At 45.2% G+C, this 23377-nt stretch overlaps 1 protein-coding gene and 2 long non-coding RNA genes across 3 annotated transcripts; 1 reads left to right on the top strand and 2 right to left on the bottom strand.

Moving 5' to 3' along the window:
* Positions 1 to 6239: 6239 nt before the first annotated feature.
* LOC124699609 lies at positions 6240 to 7598 on the top strand. The gene is made up of 4 exons (XR_007001448.1): positions 6240 to 6318; positions 6461 to 6674; positions 6863 to 7002; positions 7268 to 7598. It is a non-coding gene; the product is annotated as an uncharacterized LOC124699609 (long non-coding RNA).
* Positions 7599 to 10018: 2420 nt separating this feature from the next.
* LOC124699608 lies at positions 10019 to 13613 on the bottom strand. Its single transcript, XR_007001447.1, has 3 exons — positions 11131 to 13613; positions 10568 to 11039; positions 10019 to 10480 (listed from the first exon to the last, which is right to left on the bottom strand). It is a non-coding gene; the product is annotated as an uncharacterized LOC124699608 (long non-coding RNA).
* Positions 13614 to 19524: 5911 nt separating this feature from the next.
* LOC124703516 (disease resistance protein RGA4-like) lies at positions 19525 to 23361 on the bottom strand. Its single transcript, XM_047235728.1, has 2 exons — positions 22521 to 23361; positions 19525 to 21866 (listed from the first exon to the last, which is right to left on the bottom strand). The coding sequence occupies exons 1-2, from the start codon at positions 23315 to 23317 to the stop codon at positions 19709 to 19711; spliced, it is 2955 nt and encodes a 984-aa protein (XP_047091684.1). The 5' UTR covers positions 23318 to 23361; the 3' UTR covers positions 19525 to 19708.
* Between the last annotated feature and the right edge of the window lie 16 nt (positions 23362 to 23377).

Below are 23377 nucleotides of genomic sequence, written 5' to 3'. Positions count from 1 at the left end.
GAATCTATGCATAGCCTCTATAGCTAGTTAAATACTCTACAACTAGAGTTCGTGATAAGACTAGACCACGAGTCGTTCTTCTGAAGTTTATTTGCAGTTTTACCTCATTGTAAAGTAGGAGGCTGTGATGATCTTATGTAATAGAGTCAATGTTGTAATTCTATAGACATGCCTTGGACCCGCATAAGTTTCTGTTGTACCACTCTGAGCGATATAATACTAGTGGAACGGTGTTTCATTGGTGTTATATCAGACTTGCATACTACACCATGCAGTGGTATGCTGGGTCACCACACAAAGTATCATCAAAGAAAATTTTCTCCTCAATGCTTGGGGGACTAAAAATATCATGCTCATCAAAACCAGCTTCCCCAAGCTTAGAACTTTCTATATCATTATCAACAATGGTGTTCAAAGCGTTCATACTAATATCATTGCTACTAGCATGCAAATAAGGTTCCATAGGTTTTTTAATTTTCGCATCAAACAATCCATGTCTTAACTCAGGAAATAGAACAAAAAGCTCATTGTTGTCCATTATGCCTTACTAGTGTTTAACAAGAAACAAAAAGATGCAATTGCAGGATCTAAAGGAAATAGCTTCGAGCACTTACAACGGCGCCAGAAGATAGCTTAGTTGCCGAGATCCGGAGTGTGAGTGCCTTTTACCTTTCCTCCCCGACAACGGCGCCAGAAAAGTGCTTGATGTCTACGCACACTCCTTTTCCTGTAGACAGTGTTGGGCCTCCAAGAGCAGAGGTTTGTAGAACAGCAGCAAGTTTCCCTTAAGTGGATCACCCAAGGTTTATCGAACTCAGGGAGGAAGAGGTCAAAAATATCCCTCTCAAGCAACCCTGCAATCACGATACAAGAAGTCTCTTGTGTCCCCAACACACCTAATACACTTGTCAGATGTATAGGTGCACTAGTTCGGCGAAGAGATAGTGAGATGCAAATAATATGGATGAATATGAGTGGCAATAGCAATCTGAATAAATTATGGAAGTGAGTAACATGCAACGGAACAGTAAACAAACGGAGATTCGATGTTTGGAAATAAGGTCTAGGGATCCTACTTTCACTAGTGGACACTCTCAACATTGATCACACAATAAAACCACTCTACACTCTCTTGTTGGATGATGAACACCACTAATTGTGTAGGGCTACAAGAGCACCTCAATGCCGGAGTTAACAAGCTCCACAACATTCGATATTCATATTTAAATAACCTTAGAGTGCATGATAGACCAACGCAATTACACCGAGTACTAACATAGCATGCACACCGTCACCAGACAGAGACTATGAAAGGGAGGATAGATTGCATCAATACCATCATAGTAATAGTTAACTTCATAATCTACAAGAGATCACAATCATAAACTACGCCAAGTACTACATGATGCACACACTGTCACCATTACATCATGGAGGAGGAATAGTCTACTTTAATAACATCACTAGAGTAGCACATAGATGATATTCAACTAGATCACAAAGAGAGAGATGAACCACATAGCTACAGCAGAGCCCTCAGCCCCGGGGGTGAATTACTCCCTCCTCATCATGGAGACAGCAATGGCGGTGAAGATGGCGGTGAAGATGGCGGTGGAGATGACTCCGGGGGCAATTCCCCGTCCCGGCAGGGTGCCGGAACAGAGACTTCTGTCCCCCGAATTGGAGTTTCGCGATGGCGGCGGCTCTGGAAGGTTTTCTCGGGTTTCGTCAATCGGTGTCGATGTTTTAGGTCAGGGAGGCTTAAATAGGCGAAGAGGCGGAGTCGGAGGGGCAGCGGGGAAGCCACACAGTAGGGGGGCGCCCCCCCTTGGGCCGCGCCAGCCCCATGTGTGGGCCCCCTGTGGCTCTCCTCTGGTGGCTCTCGGGTGTTCTGGAAGCTTCGTGGAATTCTAAGATGCTGGGCGTTGATTTCGTCCGATTCCGAGAATATTTCCTTACTAGGATTTCTAAAACCAAAAACAGCAGAAAACAGCAACTGGCCCTTCGGCATCTCGTCAATAGGTTAGTTTCGGAAAATGCATAAATATGACATATAATGTGTATAAAACATGTGAGTATCATCATAAAAGTAGCATGGAACATAAGAAATTATAGATACGTTTGAGACGTATCACCGTGCTCCAAACCATAACTAACGCAGTGGAATGCTTTCACTCACTCTGAGGGGCGCTGCGACCGAATGGTCCACCTAAGGCGCTTGCTAAGCGGGAAGTGGCATTCAATGGAGGAAGGAGAGGGTCTATGCCGACAATGGAGGGCTTGGAATGACAACGATGACCCCTATTTCTGAATCCATGAAGGTGAGTTATGTTTTATATGATATAAATTTCGCTTGCGCTAAAATAAAACTTAAAAAGACTATTTGTTGAAGTTTATTAGGTGTCTGCCTTTTTTTTCTTAACTCACGATTGATTTCTGACTATTTGATGCATATATTGCACTGAAATCCGTATAGGCTTTAGGTTTTCGAAAAAGAAATCTGCGCTCTACTAGATTAGAGAACATGGTTTGGGGTTTATAAGTATGTGGCTAGCCAATTCCACAGTTTGGAGTTTTAAATTGCACATAATACTTTGTACAGTTCTGTAGTCAGCAATCTACAATTGGGTTGTTTGCACATTTTGGACTCCAAAGTTGCAATTGTTTTGTGTGCAACTTTTGGGTTTAAAAATGTGAAATTAGAGGGTTGATTGCATATATTGAAGCTCGAAATTAATTATACAAAAAATTTGCAATTTTGATTTTATTATAAATGAAGCCTCAAAGTGCAGCACAATGTATATTTGTAGTTCAGAAAAATAAACACCAGTGTTTGTAAACAGGTACTCCATACTAAATCAAAGTTAATTAAAAGGGATTAGAGAGAGTATGTATGTTCTTTTCTAGCCATCTGCAATCTAAGAACTAACCAATGGTTAGATGGTTAAGAGGACAATGACACCTACTAGAGTTTAAACTCTAAGTTTAACACTTTGGTGTCTTGTAAAGGTAGAATATTTTTTCAGTTGGAGGCGACGTTTCCATCGGTAGCATGCATGTGGTGATTTCGTCAATCTTAAGACCCATCAAATCAGTTTCTTGAATGTAGGCTATTGGATATGCTCATAAGTGTAGGGTGTGCGTGCGTGCTTTCATAGAGGTGAGAGTAAGTATGTATGTGTGAGCATTTACGATTATACTATTTTTTTTATAAAAAAATCCATCCGTAAGCTCTATCTAGTAGTCTACTCAGTTCCATTCGTGTATATTTTCTCTTGATAGTTAGATTTTTATATTTAGTAAGAAACTATATGACTTCACTGAATAATCAAACAACGTACTCTCCCTCCATTCTCTTCTATAAAACGCTTTTGCTCTTCTGTAGATTCACTCACTTAAATTTATATCTAATTTACTTCTAGTGTATAGATTTACTTATTTTGGTTTATGTCTAGTCTATTTTTAAATATTTAAAGTATCTTGTATTAGCGAATAATATCGAACGAAGACACCATAACCATTCCACCACATCGCCCTCTCGAAGCTTATCGGCTAATTCGGGCTCCAAGATAAAGGAAGTATCATGTTAGCATACATTGAGCATGGTATTCCTCTCAAAAAACAAGACAGGGAAGGGTCCTCCGATGAGGGCAATGACGACAATGAGCTGACATTGTTCCGGAGGAGAGACACGAGTTGGTTGTGCGAGCAAGCGGGGCAATGGACATGATTGGACGAGCTCGAGCCCCGAGGTTGTGTAAATTAACGGGGAAGCGCAGTGATGCAGCCCGACCTTCGGTTTCCACCGCATCATTTGTTTCAACGCCGATACGTCACGTGAAGGTGAATCTTCTCCTTTATGCGGGTCTACACTCACCTATGTGGAATGGTATGCTACTTCGTACTCCATCATGTTTTTATGATAGGGGTTCAATGACAAGTACGGAGGGAAGGAAGGATACCCTGGAGATCCGAGGACTCAAGGCCGATGTCACGAAAGCATGGAAGAGAATACTAAAGTAGTCCAAGAAGGAGGGAGGGAGCGCTACAACCAGCCCAAGAACCAAGTTAAGGAGAAGCGCCCCCTCCAGGCCGGTACTACCGGCCTCACCGACCGGTACTACCGCAGGGCCGGTACTAACACCCCCTGTGACCGGAACTTCTGCCCCTATGAGCCTACTTTGCAGATTTCAGCCCTTTGACTTGTAACTTACCCCTTCGGATCCCTCCTTATAAATAGGCACATACCCCCCACCTTCATGAGGGAGAAATGAATTGAGATGAACTTGGCTTATGCCTATTATCTCTAGTGGATTAGGGAAACCCCATCTTTAGATTACCAATCTATTGTATCAATGTTACTCCTTATCCGGATCTTTTTCATTCTAGTAATTCTATGTATTGAGATTTACTCTTTGAACTCTATTTGGATTTGTCGATCTTTTGCAAGAGATTCTACCTTTGGTCTTTGTCTTGCAATTCTATCGGGTTGGTGATTCGAGCCAACGAGTACAACTGATTTATGTGCTTGTGTTTGTATCGTGTTCTTCACATTCACCCACCTCCCCGCGAATCACCTCCGCAATCACACTCCACGTGGTTGAATGCGTGAGATCAGGCAACCCTAGAAGGTTCACCCTTCATCATGCACCATACTAGCTAGACAGTTTAAGAGTGAGACCACAAGAGCGTTCGTGTGGAGAGGTTTGGGAATTCAACTTCCGTGTGGTGATTTTGACAAGAGAAGTGGATTTATTTTTTGAGATGCAGAGGGGTGGATTTTGATCGGGCAGAATGAGTTGGTCCAGATTTGGTTTACCCATTTTTTAGAGCTAAATACATCCATAGTCTTAATAGTTATTCGTTATGTGTGTAAATAGTCTCTCTAATTGTAAAAAAGGTAGTCCCACAACTTGTCATAAGGTGCAAAAATAGTCCTAAATGATCTAGAAGCCTACACATGGCTATGATCTTTTTGCAAAACAGCCCCTACAAGTTTTTCTATAGTACGTAGAATCTTGATGTTGCTTACCAGTGCGGACCCCACCTATCTGGTGGGAGGAAAGAAATAAAATGAGAGGATCCTAGTTTGTTGGTCCTGAGTTCAACTCCCACTATACTTGATCATGTGTCGGGCCGGGTTGAGAATAGCTTGACGCTGAAAAATCAGGCCCAAGCCTAGCCTGGTCCAGCCAAATACCCACAAAGCAGGCCATCGGGCTATCGGAACAGGCCGTAGTGTTAAACGCAACTAGAAGGACCTTGCGCGCTTTGCTGCCGTCTTTTGTTGTTCGCGTTTAATTTTTCAGTTGTGGCGCATAGAGGGATTGATTTGGGCTAGCAGCTGGGCACTGGTACAGAGCAGTGGCGGACGCAGGAAAAAATTGGAGGGGGGGCACACCTCAAAAAAAAATTGCACCATCCAAATTGTGAAAAACCTTTGCGAAATGAACAATATATAAGACGTCAACATTGAAGTTCAATACATATATCAAATGTGCACGAGTGCCAAACTATAACTATGGTCTAAGGACAGAGATTTAACAAATCTTTTATCTCTAAATAGGAATCCCCCACTAACTCATTTTCCTGTGTTCCCGTGCGTCCACGTCACCCTATTTCCTCCCGTAGTCGCCCATCGTTTGGTCGCTGGACGCTCTCTCGCACTCCTGCATCTTTTCAAATGGGCTGGGCGTCGTTTCTTTTTACGTGGCTCGGCTGGACTACATGGGCTGGACCATGACGAGAGGCCTGCTACACTCAACCGGCCTTCCTCCTATGGAAAAAAACGTGGCCGTCGTTCGTCTCCCCCAGATGGTGCTCTCAACTGCCGCCGTGACCTACCACAAATTATCCCACTCCGACCTTTGCCCTCCTCGCCACAAATGCTCTTGAAACTGCCCCATGATGCTCAACATTCATAAGCTATCATTGCCCGGCAAATATAGAAGAAACTGTTGTGTTTAACTCACCCAGCGCTGCCTCCGGGTTTAAAAAGCGAACTGTGTTGCCATGGAAACCCAGCTTGGCCACTTTTTCGTGTCCATCCCTGGCAGAGGTCTCGACTATGGTAGCTTTCCGCTCCAGAATCCCCTTCACCCTTTCTTCTTTAATCCCCTCACAGCCTTGCTAATGTTTGTCAATCCATTAGGTTCACTCGCTCGGAAGCCGCTCGGAAGCCGCTCGGAAGCTGCTCGATATTTTGCCTGCCCCAATCTGCCCCAATTTCATTGGATCTTGCCTACTTCTTCGATTGGATTTCAATGGAATTCTTAGTGTTGGTCCAAGCAAGGAGGACAGCAGTACCTTCTTACACTGGTACACAAGGCCCATCTCTTGCACTTTTTTTTTTGTTTAGATGTAATTAGCACATGTCTTCTATTTCCTTTCTCTTGCTGGTCGTATATGTTTGTTCCCTCAAATGTCCTCACCATTGAATATTTTTCTGTACACCATCAAGATCTCTGCTGATTCTGCCACGGAAGGAGGCTCCTGCTGCTTCACTCCATTGAATCCCAGCCGCCGCCAAGAGAGTCGCCACATCGTTTGCTTTTTCTGGTGGCTCACAGCTGAAACACGTGCTGTCAGAAGAAAAGCTTGGTTCCCTCTTCCCACATCCAGTCCAATCACCACCAGCCGGCACATATTCTACTGGTTGTTTTGCCTTAATGCAGGTAATTGTCTTTGGGTGATCAATATTGACATTGACAACTGTCGGTTAACATGCCAAGTTTTTTGTATAAATCTGATTGAAGATACTCCAGAATTATCACCAAAATCATAATCTGCAATGCATATGTTACCTTGGTTTTGTTTTGATTCCAATAGTTGAATAAATTATTTTCCCGATTACATTTTGCAGCCTGCAAGTCCGACCCGTCATATATTTATCTGGAAGACATATTCCTTGCATCAAGGATGAAACAGAAGTGGTTGTTACTGGCATGTTGTGCACTTGCGCTGATGTTTATGTTCGCAAGGCTATACTCCATGATTCATGAGGTAAATCCCTTTTACAGAGAGACACCATCTGCTTAGTTCCTCTATTTCCTACAATTTATGAATCCTAAATTTCGGAGCACTTCAGTTTCGATGTATGCATTCTCACTGTATCAGTCAAATACAAGTACATACACCTTTTCTGAATTTATGTATGTTAACCTTTTAGGAAAAATACAGTTATACAGTGCTGCACTATTTGACAAATTATTCTTATAGCTTTGCACTCAATGTTTCTCATATATCTGAAAATTAATGCATATTTCAGGGAGTAACAGTGGATTCGTTTCAACGGCTTGGGTCTGATTTGGCATCAAGAAGAAGGAGATGGCAAAGAGCCATCTATTTCCATATGCTTGCATGTGCAACTTCAGTTTTCTACTTTCGTGTTCAAGCCTGAATATATAGACTAGGTCATTCATGTACTATATATTACTATGTCTACCAAATTGGTAAGCGTATTGGCTTAACCCAAAATGGCAACATGGTTCTTCTATATCATACTGTCAATGAGCTCCAACATGATTGACTCATGATGTCTCGGCAGTATGTATGCCTGATGAGATACGGTATACCTTTTATTGTTAACCGATGCAGATATTGGCGATTTGTTGATTTGTGTACCCATATGTATTATGGTACGAGTATTTATTTATTGTTTGGTGGTTCGCTTTACTTTGGGTTTTCTCCTATTGAATTATATTTATAGAAAATATTATAGAGGGTCTATTAATATATTATGGATTGTCATTTTGCTTAGTCTTTTTTCATTATATGACCATCTTTTATACGCTTATTTTATAATAATTATTCCGCAGCAACGCGCGGGGTATCATCTAGTTTAATTAACAAATCATGGACAGAGATATAACAAATTGATTTAACAAACTATGGACATAAATATTTAGATTGACACTATGGACAGAAATTTAACAAAATATAGTCACATATTCTTGATTCTTCCCCAAAGAGCCAAACAGTGATGCTGCTACCTGCTGCTGGAGCCTTGATGCTGTACGGTGGTGGAGGGTTGGTGTCTTCCTGGCTGCGGCGGCGGACAGTGGCTGGCTGACCGCTGCGAATCCGGTGACGGCGAGATGAGGGAGGCAGGGACCAGGGCCAGGGGAGAGGAAGAGGAGCCAGCCAGCCAGGAGAGGGACGGAGTCTGGAGAGCGGAGGGTGGAGGGTGGAGCCGTGGAGAGCGGAGGGTGGAGGGTGGAGCCGCGGCCCGCGGAGGCCGGAGGCAACGACTCAAGGGGCGGAGCGCCGGAGCCGCGGAGGCCGGAGGCCGCGCCGCCGCAGAGCACGTAGGTTGGTTTCGGTCGGTCGCTCCGTGCCTCCGTCACTCGACCTCGAGCCCTGGACGTTTTGCCAGTTGGTTTTGGCCTTTTGGGTCATTCCATCGTTTCTTCCTTATTAGGCCAGATTAGGGGTATCTAATTTTTTTGCCAGATTTCTGGGTGGGCCACGGCCCCCTCGGCCCACCCGCTGGGTACGCCCATGGTACAGAGATTTTTTTCCATTACTAAACGGTTTGGGCAAACACTCTTGGTTTGTACTCTTTAAATGTCATGAATTTTGTAAGGCTCCTCCTGCGCCGGCTTGCAATATTGCTGCGTGTCTGTCTAATACTGAATTGGTAGTACATACGCAACATACCCATGAGATCAACAACTCATTCTTAGTAAGCATCAAGCAGTGGCAACAGATTAATCAATCATCATATAGAAAAATCATAAGGAACTTCTCTTTCAAATGGATGCTATAGCAACCTGGAAGACATAATTATACTCCACGGCACGTAATGCAGCCAGTACTCAAACATGTTCTATACTTGCTTGCCTACCATGAGCCCACTGGTGATACATGCACCCCTAGTTCTCAAACATGTCCATTGGAACCAGTTGCCCGGGTTCGGCCTGAATCCGGCGATGTCCATTGGAACAGGCCGAATCCGGGTATACGAAGAGTTGCGATGGTAAGAAGGTAGAGAAAAAAATCGTATGCCATATGTAAGCGATCATACGTGCATTGGTCAGCTATTTAAGGTGCAACGACAAAAGTGGAGGCAGGCTTGTCAAGAATAAACAGCAATGTACATACATATTTTTATGATTATGCTTTTTAGTGGTGTGCTTCGTGTATATACAATGCCATCATATATCAGCAACCTATATCTCACAAAGCTAGTGAACATGCATTACCCACAAATTAGAAAACTGAACACGGATTGAAAATTGAGATGGGAGTGACATTATAAGTGAGTGCAGCAACAATTTCTTTGCAATGTTGGGTAGCTTTCGTTCATCAAGAGACCCAACATTAGATAGAATAAAGTTATACCTGAGCAGGAACAAGAGAATTAAAACATGAATGTAATCTGACCCACCTCAACCATGAGATAGTAAGCATAAAAACAACATCCCACTGCTCCTTCAATTACTTATGCTGATTCCCCCTCTGGTTCAGCTTGCCTACTACAGATAGAAATCATCATTGACAGAGATTTCATTAAAAAAATCTGTTTGTACTACAGGAAGGATAACAATGAAAATGATCTGAAACAAAACAGTACCTAATTATATGTCACCTTAGTAACAACAGAACAAAGATGTAGTTCTTTATGTCATATACAAATTTCCTGTACATATTTGGCTTCAACAATAAAACCTAGATGAAAGAAAGGGAAGAATATGGAGTAGAACCCTTCCTCGGAAAGAGCAAACAGAAATTGATCTTGTGTCAAATTAAATCAGCATCCTAACAGGCTTATCGAAGCACGAAAGATAAAACAAAGCTATAAGATATAACCCAGTTGAAGAAACAGATAAACGGAACAACAAGATATAATAAAATTTGACAGATTATTTAATGATGTTTGACTCATCTCTTCATTAATGCAAACTAACAGCAGCTGTTAATCATATTTTTTTGCAACAGAATGTTATGCTTGGACATATTGAGTTATACAAAGCATCTCTCAAAAGACAAACAATGAGTTCTCTCAACATTGGTAACATGTAAGAACCAGACTGCTAGCTTATATATGCAGACTAACAAGAATCGTAACACACAGGGCCCTGGTAACACATTAATGTAGAGGTACAACTTACAATCTGATTTGAAGGTGAAACCAACGTCAACAGTATCAGAGCATCCAAGCACCCCCTTTGCTTAGTTGGACATCAGCTCACTAAAATAATCAACAATATCTATCGGCTACAGTTATTAAAGCCATTAACTGAATTTAGTACAACTACAGAGCTATGCTTGTGTATGAATGTTACAAACATAATCATGTTTCGAAACTCAAAGCGTTATGTTAGCTTTCCTGAAGTTTAGAATAGGAAAAAGCGAACAGGGACAACTCATAAAGGGAAAGCATCAATGGTTGAACAATGTCACACACTCTACACTCCTAATTCCTAGTCTTTGTAAACTCAAAATGCAGACATTTTCAAGCAGTGTTCCTCATCTCATTCTGCAAAATTGTACAATAACCATCATAACATAAATTTTGGAACCATGGAAATGCATCAGAACGAAAATTCTCGCAAGCTAAGCTTACCTTCCCAAATCTGCTCCTAATCTGAACAATGTGCCACATGTGAACGAATCATCACATGGTGCGGCATCAAAACTCAACATTTTTTTCTGAAATGTGAGCTTTGCCCCGGCCTCTGCATTGAAACGATGTACACAGCCTTGATCAAAACTCAACTTGTTGATGGGTAAAGAACGTTGACCGGGTTTCATCAGCATACAAGCTGTCGAGAAGTAGTATGCGAGCAGTGCCTCAGTCCATATCCAAACCGTATGAGTAACTTGCCATTTGTGGATCCCAATAGGAAGAACATATGCTACATGCCACATGCGAAGGAGATGGGGCAGAAGAAGATAGCGCAGGTGGTGACATTCATCGGAGTGGGCTTCTCGAAGTTGCTTCTCTGGAAGTCCAGAGTTACAGATGCAACCTCACCTAGCCGTCAGCTCTGTAGTCAAACATGCCACCTCTGTCGTTCCCCAGGGGCTGCGCATACCTTCATGGATTTTCCAAGAATATGTCATCTTCTACATGCAAAGCTGTATTAATATGTATACACTTCCCTAACTAAACAACAAACTTCGTACCTTTCTGCCTTCAAAATGATGTCCCACGACAATATTGGCTAAAATCTGACACATAAAATGGTGATAGTTCTCCCATTTTCAAGAAAACACAGTTGCTCTAACCTAAATTTGCAACTTTCAGCTGCAGTACGATTCAAAAATAAGTTTGTGCAGACATTTTTTACTGAAACGCCTCTTTTTTTTTTTTGCCGAAAATCATAAAGTGTTGTTATTACCCTATCATAATTTGTTTGGTATCACATGACCATTTCCGACGCATCAAACTATAACTGAAGTGTTTGTTATCAGCTATAATTACATCCGATACGAAGTAAGCCTGAAGATTGGAAAATTGCAGTAGATAGAGAAGGCATTAATAAAAGCGGAAAACTCAAAGTAGGCAGAAAAATAAGTGAATAATTTGTAGATACAGTGTAAATTTATAAATTTAATCTTGGGAAAGAGGTAGGCAGAGTGCAGACAATCTCAAATGTTTTTGCCATTTTGAATTTTTTTCCAATTCAGGGAAAAATCATTAGCACCTGTATCATAGTTCAAGTAAAACTGTTTTTAATAACACATTCTTACGATGGCAGACAAACTATATTTTTTTAATGCAAAGGACATAGTAATGTCATGTTCTTTGAAATAGATGGCTGCAAACCATTAGAAGGCACACTTATATCGTCTCAATCGTTTTGTGCAATCCGAACGAAACATTATTAGAAGCTGCTGGAGGAACTATCCATGATAGAGGAAAGTTCGAGTATTTGATTCTAATCCCCGGGCTCTGTTGGAAAATGTCAGAGGAATTATTTCATTGGTTGGATGGATGACAAAGTATTGTACACTATTTAAGTATATATCCTCTATATGCAACTTTAGTATTTGCTCAACGTTGGTAACATGTAAGAGTCAGACATCTGAACATTTTAAGCATGACAGAGCTATCTGCTAGCTTATACATGCAGACTAACAAGAACCGTAACACATTAATGTAGAGAGGTACAACTTACAATCTGATTTGAAGGTGAAACCAACGTCCACAATATCAGAGCATCCAACCACACCCTTTGCTCAGTTGGACATTAGCTCACTAAAATATTCAACAATATCTATGGGCTACGGTTATTAAAGCCATTAACTGCATTTAGTAGAACTACACAGCTATGCCTGTGTGTGAATGTTATAAACACAAACTATGTCTGCATATGCTAATACGACATAAAATGGATAAATAAATACAGGTCATGGTCGTACAGGTCGTAGGCCTGGTGCAGTACACCTCATTTCAGGGTAGTAAAATACCTGAACCTGCTTCTACGACCACTAATTTCTACTTGACCAACACCTCATACACACAAGGGGCCACAATCAATTTTGGTTACAACTGCCAACGATCATCATCGGCAGCAGGTCACCTCTACAAAGGAATCATAATAGAGAACAAAGATGAATCTACAAATAAGTCGGGGAGATTTTCATCCTCCAAGAGACTAACATGAGCATTCTAGCCCAAAGATGCTCAATATATAGCGTATGACCAAGAACCCCAAAGAAGTTGTCCCACCTCCTGGCACCCCTTTTTGAATTTCAAATTGGGGGTTTCAGAGTTTCATTCAGATCATTCGTGCCCACGTTAGCATCTGAACTCAGCTTGCATGATAAAGTTTGCTCCATACCCCAAACAAACATGTAGCACCTTTCAGGAGGAAACCACCAATCTGAACCATGCTTCACGATAGATGTTAAGCCAACAAACTTAAAGTAGCTCTAAAGATACACATCGTACGATCATATCAGCAGTCAAGATCAATTCTTGATATTATCTGAACTCTTTTCCATTAAAGTACAGTATTTTTTCAGTTATATGAATCCGATTAAGCCATACTTCCTCCGTCCATAAAAGAATGTCTTAAATAGTGTCTACATACATCTAAATTTAGACAAATCTAAGATATTCTTTTATGGATGGAGGAAGTATTATTTTTAACCCGAGCTATATATGCTAAAATGATAGAATAAGTAATTGAGAAATTGCAAAGCTCAATTGTCTGGGTGTCTAACCACAGACTATAACCTTCTCAACTGAACTATGATACACCGGTTCCCCCTTCAAGCAAAAAAATAGCAGCAACTTCTTACCCCAACAATCCCAGTGTACCCAGGAAACGCTGATACAGCCCCACTACCGTCCCAATCCAAATCTGGTTCCTATGGGGAGCACCTTAGAAGTAGAAGATCTGCATCCCAACGCCCATCACCTGCGCGAGAACTCTCGACGAGCCAGAGGGTGAGATGAGTTCAATCACTTCGCCCCCAAGGTACCATTGCAATAACTATCCATTGCCTCGGCCGAATAGAAAATGCACGACTATTCCAGCCGATGACCCAGATTTGGAGGGTCGAGATGGCGACGGTGTATGTGGCATGGTCCGCGAGCGGCCGAGGCAAAAGTATCTATCCTCGCTTTGAAACTGGTGGTCGAGTTATCAGGGTGAGCTTCGAAATGGAGGCAGTTGACAGCGGCGGCAGCACGTGGGATAGGGGCAGTGGTTGCGGCAGAGGACAGCTGCTGGTGCGGCGAATTTGGGGACGGGGAGAGGAGTACAAGAATGGAGGAAGGTAGGGATGCAGAATGGGGTGAGGGGAATGAGATTGGGATGCGGCGGAGCGGCTGCTGCTGGAACCAAGAGAACAGGGATGGTGAGGAAAAAATATCGCCCTTACCCAGCAAACCTCCTCGAGTCGACCCACGAGCACGAACCGCCTTACACTTGCGTTGATCACGGGCCGTAGATTGGACAAAATCAGACTCGCCGTAGAACGACACGAGGATCAACCACAGCGCGTGAAAACACTGAGAGCTTAGGGCATCTCCAACGGGGCGACCCATCCCGCGCCCGCGCGTCCGGATGGGTCGATCCGGACAAAAACCCGGCCCAACGCGGGGACGCACCGCAAAAGCGGACGGCCGCGGCGTCCGGAACGACGCAAACCCGGCCCAAATCCGGGCCGGGTTTGCGTGGCCGCGGATGGCACGCGGCGTCCTCGCGTGTCCGCCCTGTCCGCGTGGCCGGCCCACTGCTCGGTGCCCCGGCCCTATTAAATGTGGATCGGGGAAGTGGACTGTCCCTATCCGAGTCCCCACTTTCCACTCCGGCCGCACGCGCGAGCTCGAAGCTTCCGCGCCGCCATGGCCCCGAAGCGCGAGTTCTCGCCATCCGCCAACGACCACGAGGCCGGCAGCGCGCCGGCCGGCCGCGCCGGCGCCGTTCGCCATGGGGCCGCCGGCGACGCCCGTACGCGACCGGATCTACGTCACCGTAGCGGTGGCGCGGATGTTCCGGGACGCCGGCGTCCCAATGCCGTGGGGACGTGCACCTCCCCACGGCCGGCACTCGAGCCCGGATCGGGTTCCGGTGCCGCCCATCCCGGCGTCCGGCCGCGCCCGCTACGCCGAGATCCGAGGCGCCGCGCTCAGCCGCCGGCGGACCTCCGGCAGGACCCCGCGTACGGCGACGCAAGTCCCAACCGGGACTTGTGGTTCGAGGTGGAGCACGATGCGCGGCGGCGCACGTGCTTCACATCCGCGACGGCGCGGCCTCGCGCGCGCCCGAGCACGGCCGCTAGGCGGGCCGGCCGCCGCCCCGGCGGCCTCTACATCGGCGAGCCCGCGCCCCGGCCCCAGCCCCGGCCCGCGGCACCGCAGCCCCGGGAGGAGGAGAACGACCCGGAGCCGCAGGCGGCGCTCGCGGCGTCCCGCGAGCGACGAGGACCTCGACGAGCCGGCCAAATGGCCGCTCCTCGCCGAGACGCCGCGCACCTCCGCGCCGGAGAGGCGGCCGGAAGGCCCAGGAGGACGCCCGGGCGGACGCGTGGGCCTTCCTCCGACCGGCGCGCCGTCGGGAGGAGGCCGCTACGCGTCGGGCGGCGCTCCGGGAGGAGGAGCCGCCGGGCCGCGCGCCCGGCGGAGGAGGAGCCGCTCGGCCACGCAGGCGGAGGAGCAGCTCCGACAGGAGTCCGCGCGGAGGGCACGGCCGCGCAGGCCGGCGAGCCCGCCGAACGCGCACTCCGCCCGGGAAAGGGCGCGAGTGGGACCCCGGCCGGAGTCCCCGGTGCCCTCCGGCGTGTCGAGCCGGAACAGGCGCGTCGCCGCCGGGCGGCGTCGTCGTCATCGACGCCGACGATGACGAGTACTACCGGGGTAGTATCGCCGGCGGCCACGCGAGCTCGCAAACCCTCGGCTAGGGTTTGCTTTTTTTTAGTTTAAAGCCATATATGGCTTTCTTTTGTGTAAAATTTGCCCAAAATAGGGCTAAGTTTAATGACCAACTAGTTTAAATTTATGTTTTGTTCTTTTCCTTTTTTATTTTCATTTCTGTTTTATTTTATTACCAATGCGCTGCGTCCGCGCGTTGGGCGCAGCGTGCGACCCAAACGGACACGCGGACGCGGGCCGCTGTCCGGGTGTCCGTTCGGCCACGCAAACGGCCCAAAACGGACGGCCCAGCGCGTCCGTTTGGGTCGCGCGGTTGGAGATGCCCTTAGTGCTCTTTAGAGATTTTTGGGTTTCCGGCCTAGCCCTCTCAGGCCAACATTTTTTAGGCCTAGGCTCGAGTTTTTCGAGCTGCTTCAGGCTGGCCGGGCCTCAGTCCGGGCTGCCCATGGCCAGGCGTGACTCCCACCACCCGCTCTTTCGATCTTTTCATTTTATTTCTTTCTTCCAACCTTTACCTAACATGTGGGTCCGCACTGGTTCCATGTACTACAAAAAAATCTTGTAGGGACCATTTCGCAAAAGGATAGCCACGTGTAGGTTTCTAGATCATGCACCTAACGAACAACTGTTGGACTATAAATGTATTTAGCTCATTTTTTTGGATATGAATTTTTTGGGAGTCGAGGATAAACTTCCGAAAGTTGAGGGTTAAAACTGGATTTCCTTCTTTATCTGCCAAAGTAATATCAGTCCGTTAGATGGGATAGATCTAGGCGGCTGGCTTCTTTCGACCACCGACGACAACCCACCTGATCGCTGCTCGAGGTCGCCCTGTTCCGCCTGATAGAAGTGGATGCCGATGACGAATCGAGGCCGCCGCAATCGCCTACGGAGAGCGCGATGTCCTGTGGGCTGCCAGCAATGGGTCAATGCCCTCCGCTGGCCGTCGGAAGGCGGTAGTACTGTACGTTCACCTGGCCGCTGCTCGAGGTCACCAGGTTGTGGAGCAGCCCGGCGGGAAGGAATTGGATGCCGTCCACGGTTGCGGTTCTGGCTGCAGGTAGCATCGGAACTTCTCTGTATTTCTTCCCCGGGTCATCGTGATTGTAGCCATTGATAGGATATTTTGCTTGGTGATAGATACCTCTGCTATGTACTGAATACTATCTAAAATCGTAGCTGCGATAATAATTAGGATAAAAAACTAGGACTTCATCCCTTCTGTTTTGGCAAAGGTGGAAGAAATACAGCACACCGATTTTATCCTGCATATAAATGCTACTCCGTAGAAGAAAACTCACACATACTTCAGAATTCTTCTTGAAAATGGCGTGGCAATACATATCCATCCGGCTACAATGCTGATTCCTCAAATAATTCAGCCTGTACTGCAGTTGTGATTGCTTTAGAGGATCTCTAGCCGATCCCTTATAATCAATTATAATAATTAGAGAAGCCTCTAAACTACACCTAGCAGAATCTTCAAACCGGTTAAAGGAGTAAAAAATTTACTCATCAGCTGCCCCGACACCTAGGTCTACTTGGCTGCGGCCTCTCTAGAGTAAATCTCGGTCACCCACCCCGAGCCGAAAAACACCCCCGCCCGGTCCCTAGCGCCGCCTCCGCGGACACCGCGTAGCCTCCGTCGACCTCTTACCCTACTTTGACTCGCTCGCTCAAGGCTGCCATCGCCAGAATCAACTTGGAATTGGGCCGCCATGTCGTCGCCGAAAACTCCAATTGGTGACCTCCTTCGAGTCCCACCGACGACGGCCAGCCGTTTCGCAGCCCTGCCGGCGCCCCCGGCCGATCCGTCACATATGCTGCATGACATAGGGTTGCCATCGCCATTCGATCCTCCGTCGCCGAGTCTGGCGTGTCCATGGAGATGGAGGAGGCCGAGCTGGTCCATGCGCAAGCTCTCACCGTCGTAGGAGCACCGGAACAGGCAGCGGCGGAGTCTTTCCCTTCTCATCTCGAGGACACACCAATGATGCTTGGCACACTGCCTAAAAGGTACTGTTTGCCTTTTTTCTTCTTGTGAATGAGGTAGGAGATACATGCCAGTGTCTCTACACAATTTCATTTGAAATTCGTAGTACCATGAGAAAGTGCAAAAGGAGAGAGCTCAAGTGGACCGTGGATGAGGATAATGCATTGTATTTTGCATGAAATGATCAAGTTCTTCTCGAAGAGGCATTGTACTCTTAGAGTGGAAAGCAACTGTTCGATTAATCTTGGCAACAAAGTTATGAGCATTTTAAAAGTCCAACCCAACTGGGGAGAAGCTAGATCACTAATCACTCTTCAATAGGTGGACCATTCTTGTTATGTGTTCCAATGCCAGCTAGGTTTGATCAAGTGGAGAAACTAGAGCACTATGATCTATGCAGACGATTTGTTTTATGTCAGATCTATGCATTATGAGACTATGCTATTGATTTGTATGACTATGCTATGGATTTCTATTCATTTATATGGCTGTGCTTTGAATAATTTAGGGAGTTAAATTAGGGGATCGGCTAGGCGCTGCTTTTTGTACAAGACCAAATATAACGAGTTAAAAGATACTCGGCCGGACAAGGAGCTGAATTATAAAGGATCGGCTAGAGATGCTCTTAGTACCTTGTCATAAGCAGACCAACTAAGACCAAATATAAGGAGTTAAAAGATACTCGGCCAGATAAGGAATTATAAAAGATTGGTTAGTACCTTGTCCTGACTGAAACTACTTTGATCTGTTTTATGCTTGTAGAAAGACATGAATGGATGAATGACAATTGACAATCAATGCAGATATTTGATGTCAATAGTTCCTGGAGGTTTGCAAAAAAATCTTACATATGTTTTAGTTTAGAACTCTTCACTTGTCTCAGTAACTGCATCTTGATTTCTTCCAGGCTCCACACTGTTTCCAGATTTAAAACTCTGGGGTCTATGCTGTCATGGAGAGATAATATTCGATGTCAATTGTCATGACCCCTGACCCCCCCCCCCCCCCGAGCAGTCACTACATCACAGGTAGTATATTAATTTGATGGTTTCTGAGTAAAATGAGTTGCATTGTTTCGAGTAAAAATAGGATAGATATGTCAAAAGCAGGTTTAGTTACACTTACACCTATTCCTAATCCTAAATAGAATAACAGAGTCAGATCATTCTTTATGTGGCGTGGCCTAAATTCTTAGTTGGCATCTCCAGTAGGAAATCCGCTCTTGAAGCTCTCTGGAGTGGTATGTATTGTATGCCAAGAAGACCTGTAATGTTTGTTGTTCCTCCTCTTCACACCGACTTTCTGGTCCTGTGTAACCACGGGACATGGAGAAACAACGGTGGCAGTGTCGTCAAAGATGAGGGATAGGAGCTACTGCCATCTTCTCTCGCTTGCACCTGAACTCCTCTGGCTACTGTATTTCCTTTATTTTCAAATTCCACCCTTTTCCTTCGGTGATAATTGTGCCCTATAAGTTCAAACATGTATCTTCTGACTTTTGACCTAAATATTGATAAAATAAAAATAAATATGTAATAATTGGAGGAATAAAGACAAGGGTACGTCCTGGAAGACATATCAGTAATATAGAAGGAAAGCCAAAAGGCTGAAGTACAACGCAAGACCAACACAGTCGTTAGTTTGCCAGTTAAGAACAATTCAACACGCCGTGTCTATCAGGTCAACACAGATGTTGGAGCAATTGCATTTGCTAATTTTCTAACATGGCCATGAATACAGTGACAGAAAAACAGTGCACGCCTACTAGTGTTGAAAATTATCAGAACTATGAACAGTACCATGTTAAGCTCTTAACGAGGGTGCAAATTGAGCTATCTGGATAAAAAATAAACACCTGCTCATATGTTGTACAGTTTATCATTCTATCTAAATATTACTCACAAATTTTTGGGCCCAAGGAAACATGTATCTACTTGATGCCTGTGAGGTTTTTCTTTAGGTTGAACTTCTGACATTATTCATGTCTAAACTTCGGTAATAAGGTAGGTAATAGAAACCATAGAAAACAACAAACTGAACTCAACTTCATAAGGAGATATTGACGCACTGTTTTAGGCCCATAATGTTGTTGGCCTAAAGTTGTGACTAATCGGTAACATATTTTCTTGTTTTTATTTTTTGAAAGTAGTTAATACATGGACAAATGCAAATCAATTCTAAACAGTGGTATTAGTGTTGTTTTCTATGTCATGAACATATTCCTCATTCATCAAACCAGAAGAGAGATTAAGACCATTGTTGAAGTAATTCTGGGATATCCCATCCTCAAACTAAATTTCTATATTAGATGTCCCTGGACAGGTAAAACGACTGAACAGAAGAAGTAGAACAGAGGAGCGATAGATGAACAAAACTAACCTGCATCATAGACCAGGATCAATGGGTACAAGAAGGCACCGAGCCGTTCCCATATCATCGAAAGAAGAACTCGCTTCACCGTTTGAACTTGACTGGACTGCAGAATACTTCCGTTTCTTAGTCATGGCATAGGATCCTGATCCCTTATTGACTAGCATTTGACTGTCAAAAACTTGTTCTGGCTCCTCTAGGTCTACAGAAGCTTCTACTATCTCATGTTCCTCTGGTTCTGAATCAACAGAATGGTCTGTATGCTCACTTTCCGTTGGATCAATTGTCTTGAACAGCAAAACTTTTGGTCTGTTTGGATGCTCCTTAGCAGCCTTTTCCCAAGCTTCTCTCGTCTCTAGAGTGACTTTCTGATCAAGAGTGACTTCCTTAAGACACCGGAGGTGTTCAATTTTCATGTCGGCAAGACCAACTAGGTCTTTACAGATCAACTGAAGTGACATGAGATACGGCAAAGCTCCTTCCTCAATTTTTGGTAATGTGGGGCATTGCAGTACGAAACATAGGTGCAGCAGTCTTGGAAATGCCTGATCTTTAATAATGAACTCCTCAAGATGATCTGCAATCAGCTTGAGATATTTCAAGGATCTCAACTCGGTCAAAGCTGCAAGTAGAACGGCTGTAAGTTTTGTTGATGAAAGACACAGTTCTCTGAGATCACGCAGTGCTTTCACAAACCGTGGCAATTCAAGCAACTTGCTGGTTATTTTCAGTGATGTAAGATAACAGGGTTCTTTTAAGGAATTCAGGATGTCTTCGGAACAGTGTTCATCGAAGTGAAGTGAAAGAGAACGGGACTCATGGGTCTCCTCCTTTTCATCATGAATGAACTTTTGAATGGCAAGCTCAAGATCAGACAAGTTAGTGCTACTTGCAGTTCTCTCACACCATATCTTCACCTTCCTCAGTTTTTTCATGTGACTCAGGATTTGTGGAAATCCTTGGCTTTGATCAGTGACAAATCCTGCTAGTGTCTCCAAGTTGCATTGTCCTGACAACAAAAAGTTCTGCAGTTCACTCGTTCTCTTTACTTTGTCTGAAATTTTGAACTTCCCAAAGAGATGAATTAATGAGGGTAGCAGGATGACTTCTATGGGAAGTACCTCCACCTTGGTTCTCCTTAGATCGAGTGTCTCCAAAAGTTTAAGTTTTTCAATCCCCTTTGGAAGGCTCGTAAAAGCACTCCCAAGGCCCAGATATTTCAGAAGCAGCAGGTTGCATATGTGTTTGAGATGATCATCTCCCAAGTAGGTACATTCTTCAAGACCTAGGACTCTCAGCAGTTGATACTTGTGGAGATCAAAATTAGCATCACCAGCCTCCCCAAAGACTGTAAGGGACCTTACAAGTGACAAATCAATGTCCAAACTAGTGCTAATTCTAGGAGTATTGGGATGTAGGGAAAGCCGGCGGACATATTTGCGCCCGACAGCCCCATTGCAAAACAAGGTGTTTAAGTTCTGGGAAGTGGACATGTGCAAGATGAACTCACGCATCATGCCATAAGTTCGGCATGTCTTCACCTCGTTGTTGCTGCCTACATCGATGGGCTCAATGATGTTCCGATCCAGGAGCATGTCAAAGTTTTCACAAGATGAAGATTCTGTGTGCACAAATCCCTCAGCTAACCACCGCCTCATCAGACTCTTCCTCCTGACCAGACGATCACTCGGGAACAGGCCAAAGTACAGCAAGCAAGCCTTGGGGGCATGGCCTTTCAGACTGGCGTAGCTATGGGTAAGCACCCGTCGCATCCTTTCTAAGGTCTCGTCCTTCTCCAGATGACGGCCTAGCTGCCTGCACAGTTTTTGGCAGCTGGATCGTGTCGGCCAACCCATTTTCCGGAAGAACTGGCTCATGCTAACAATAGCAAGTGGTTGGCCATCACATTTCTTCAGAGCTGCTGCTGAATCTGGTTCCATGTAACCTGAATATTCCTTTGGACAAGCTTTCTTGAAGAACAATTGTTTTGAGTGCTTCTTACCAAGTCTTCTTACTTTGTGCACATAGCCGTTCCCAGAGCTGCAAGCATTAGCTACTGAATGCACAGTGGTCGTCACCATTACTCTACTGCTTACACCATTATCTGCTTTGAAGGCAGATTCCATGGCACCCCAGTGATCTGTTCGCATATCGTCGATCACAATGAAATACCTGAGACACATAGTGGGAATGATATTCAATAGACCTTCATTTCGCAACTCCCAACTTATCAAGCGTGCTGAGCTAACATACGTTTGTTGTCAATAGTCAATATGCCTAGTAAAGAAAATTTTCTATGTACTATTGTGGGGAATACTGTTTTCTTGTGCTTAAGAAAGGGGAATGGTTCAACATGGAGAGGTACCCCTTTTTCAAGATGAACTCCTGATCTTCATATCAGTCAAGGAGAGAGGATCGAGGGAGCAACTAAAATGAACAGAGCATGACTACTCAGTCAGATTTCAACAGGTCAGCTACTATATCAAAAGAAAACCCTCTTAACTAAAGGAGAACTCTGTATTTACTGATGTGTGCATCTCTTTTGTTGCTCATTTTAGACAACTTATGCTGATAAATGAAATGTACTTACTGTTATAGGAGTTTGAGGTTGTTCGCATTTCACGTGGGAAGTGATGCAAATCTTGAGCTCTGGTAATTGGGAAGTATGCATTGATTTCAAAGGAAAATTTATTTGAGACCAGATTGGATCAACTAACGAAGTTTTTGGGTGCTAACTAAGCCTTGATCGTGAGTTCAGTAGTCTGTCAAAGTTCAGCATGTGTACGTATGTAGCAGAATTACTCAGCCAGACGAGTGCAAGCTTACCTCTTCTTATGCAAGTGTTCTCTGAGGTCTGCAGAAAGCGAGCCAACATCGGAGTTATCCGATACCGGCCTACCAAGCTCCTGGAGTATCTCCAGGAGCACTTGGCTTGGGGACCTGTCCGCAGCAGATACCCATGCCCGCAAACTGAATCGCTGGCCACCATCGCTGTTGTACACCTCTCTGGCAAGAACGGTCTTCCCTGAGCCACCGGACCCGACAATGGAGATCACCTTCAGCTGCTTCTGTTGGCCCTCCTGCAGTTGCTCCAGGAGCTCCTTACGGGGAATGTCGATGCCCACGAGATCCGTGTCGAGGATGCGTGGATCAGATGAGCAGGAGTAGGCCGACTCCTCTGCCGGCATCGGGGAGGACTGACCAGCGAAGACCGAGTACCTTTCTTTCCGCAGGTGCGCTTCCTCCGTTGTCTTCTTCAGAAGGTGCAGCTCGGCGGCTAACCGCTGGCGGGACTGCATGTCCCTTGGGTAGCGGACAACGCGGCGGAGCAACAACGCGTCCTGCTCGCAGGCCGCTTGATAGATGAAGCGATCGATGCAGTCTTCGATGTGGTGAGCCACCTCCCGCAGCTCTTCAATTGAAAGGCTGAGCACGCATCCTTTGTCCACTTTCCACGTGGGGAGCTGATGATCATCGATTGCGCCATGGATCATGCGAAGCTCTTTCTCCAGAAACCTGATGTCGTCCTTGATGGATCTGTGCAGCTTGTACTTCGCGAATGCCAAAGACGAGAGCTTCGGCAAGATAAGCTGTATGAATTCGCTCAGAAGGGTGGCCTCCATCTTCTTCTCCCACCTATCTCAGCTCCCCTCGACCTCCCCGTGAAATGAGGATCGACCGAG

The sequence above is a fragment of the Lolium rigidum genome, chromosome 3 (genome assembly GCF_022539505.1).
Source record: "Lolium rigidum isolate FL_2022 chromosome 3, APGP_CSIRO_Lrig_0.1, whole genome shotgun sequence".
NCBI lineage: Eukaryota > Viridiplantae > Streptophyta > Magnoliopsida > Poales > Poaceae > Lolium > Lolium rigidum.
The sequence above is the reverse complement of the archived record's forward strand: the minus strand, read 5'-3'. Positions and strand labels throughout refer to the sequence as shown.

Bases quoted from the DNA above. Each gene is read 5' to 3' on its own strand.
- LOC124703516 (XM_047235728.1), bottom strand. From the start codon at position 23,317: ATGGAGGCCACCCTTCTGAGCGAATTCATACAGCTTATCTTGCCGAAG. The intron at 21,867-22,520 runs GTAAGCTTGCAC...TATGTGTCTCAG, and splicing joins GAACACTTGCATAAGAAGAG to GTATTTCATTGTGATCGACG.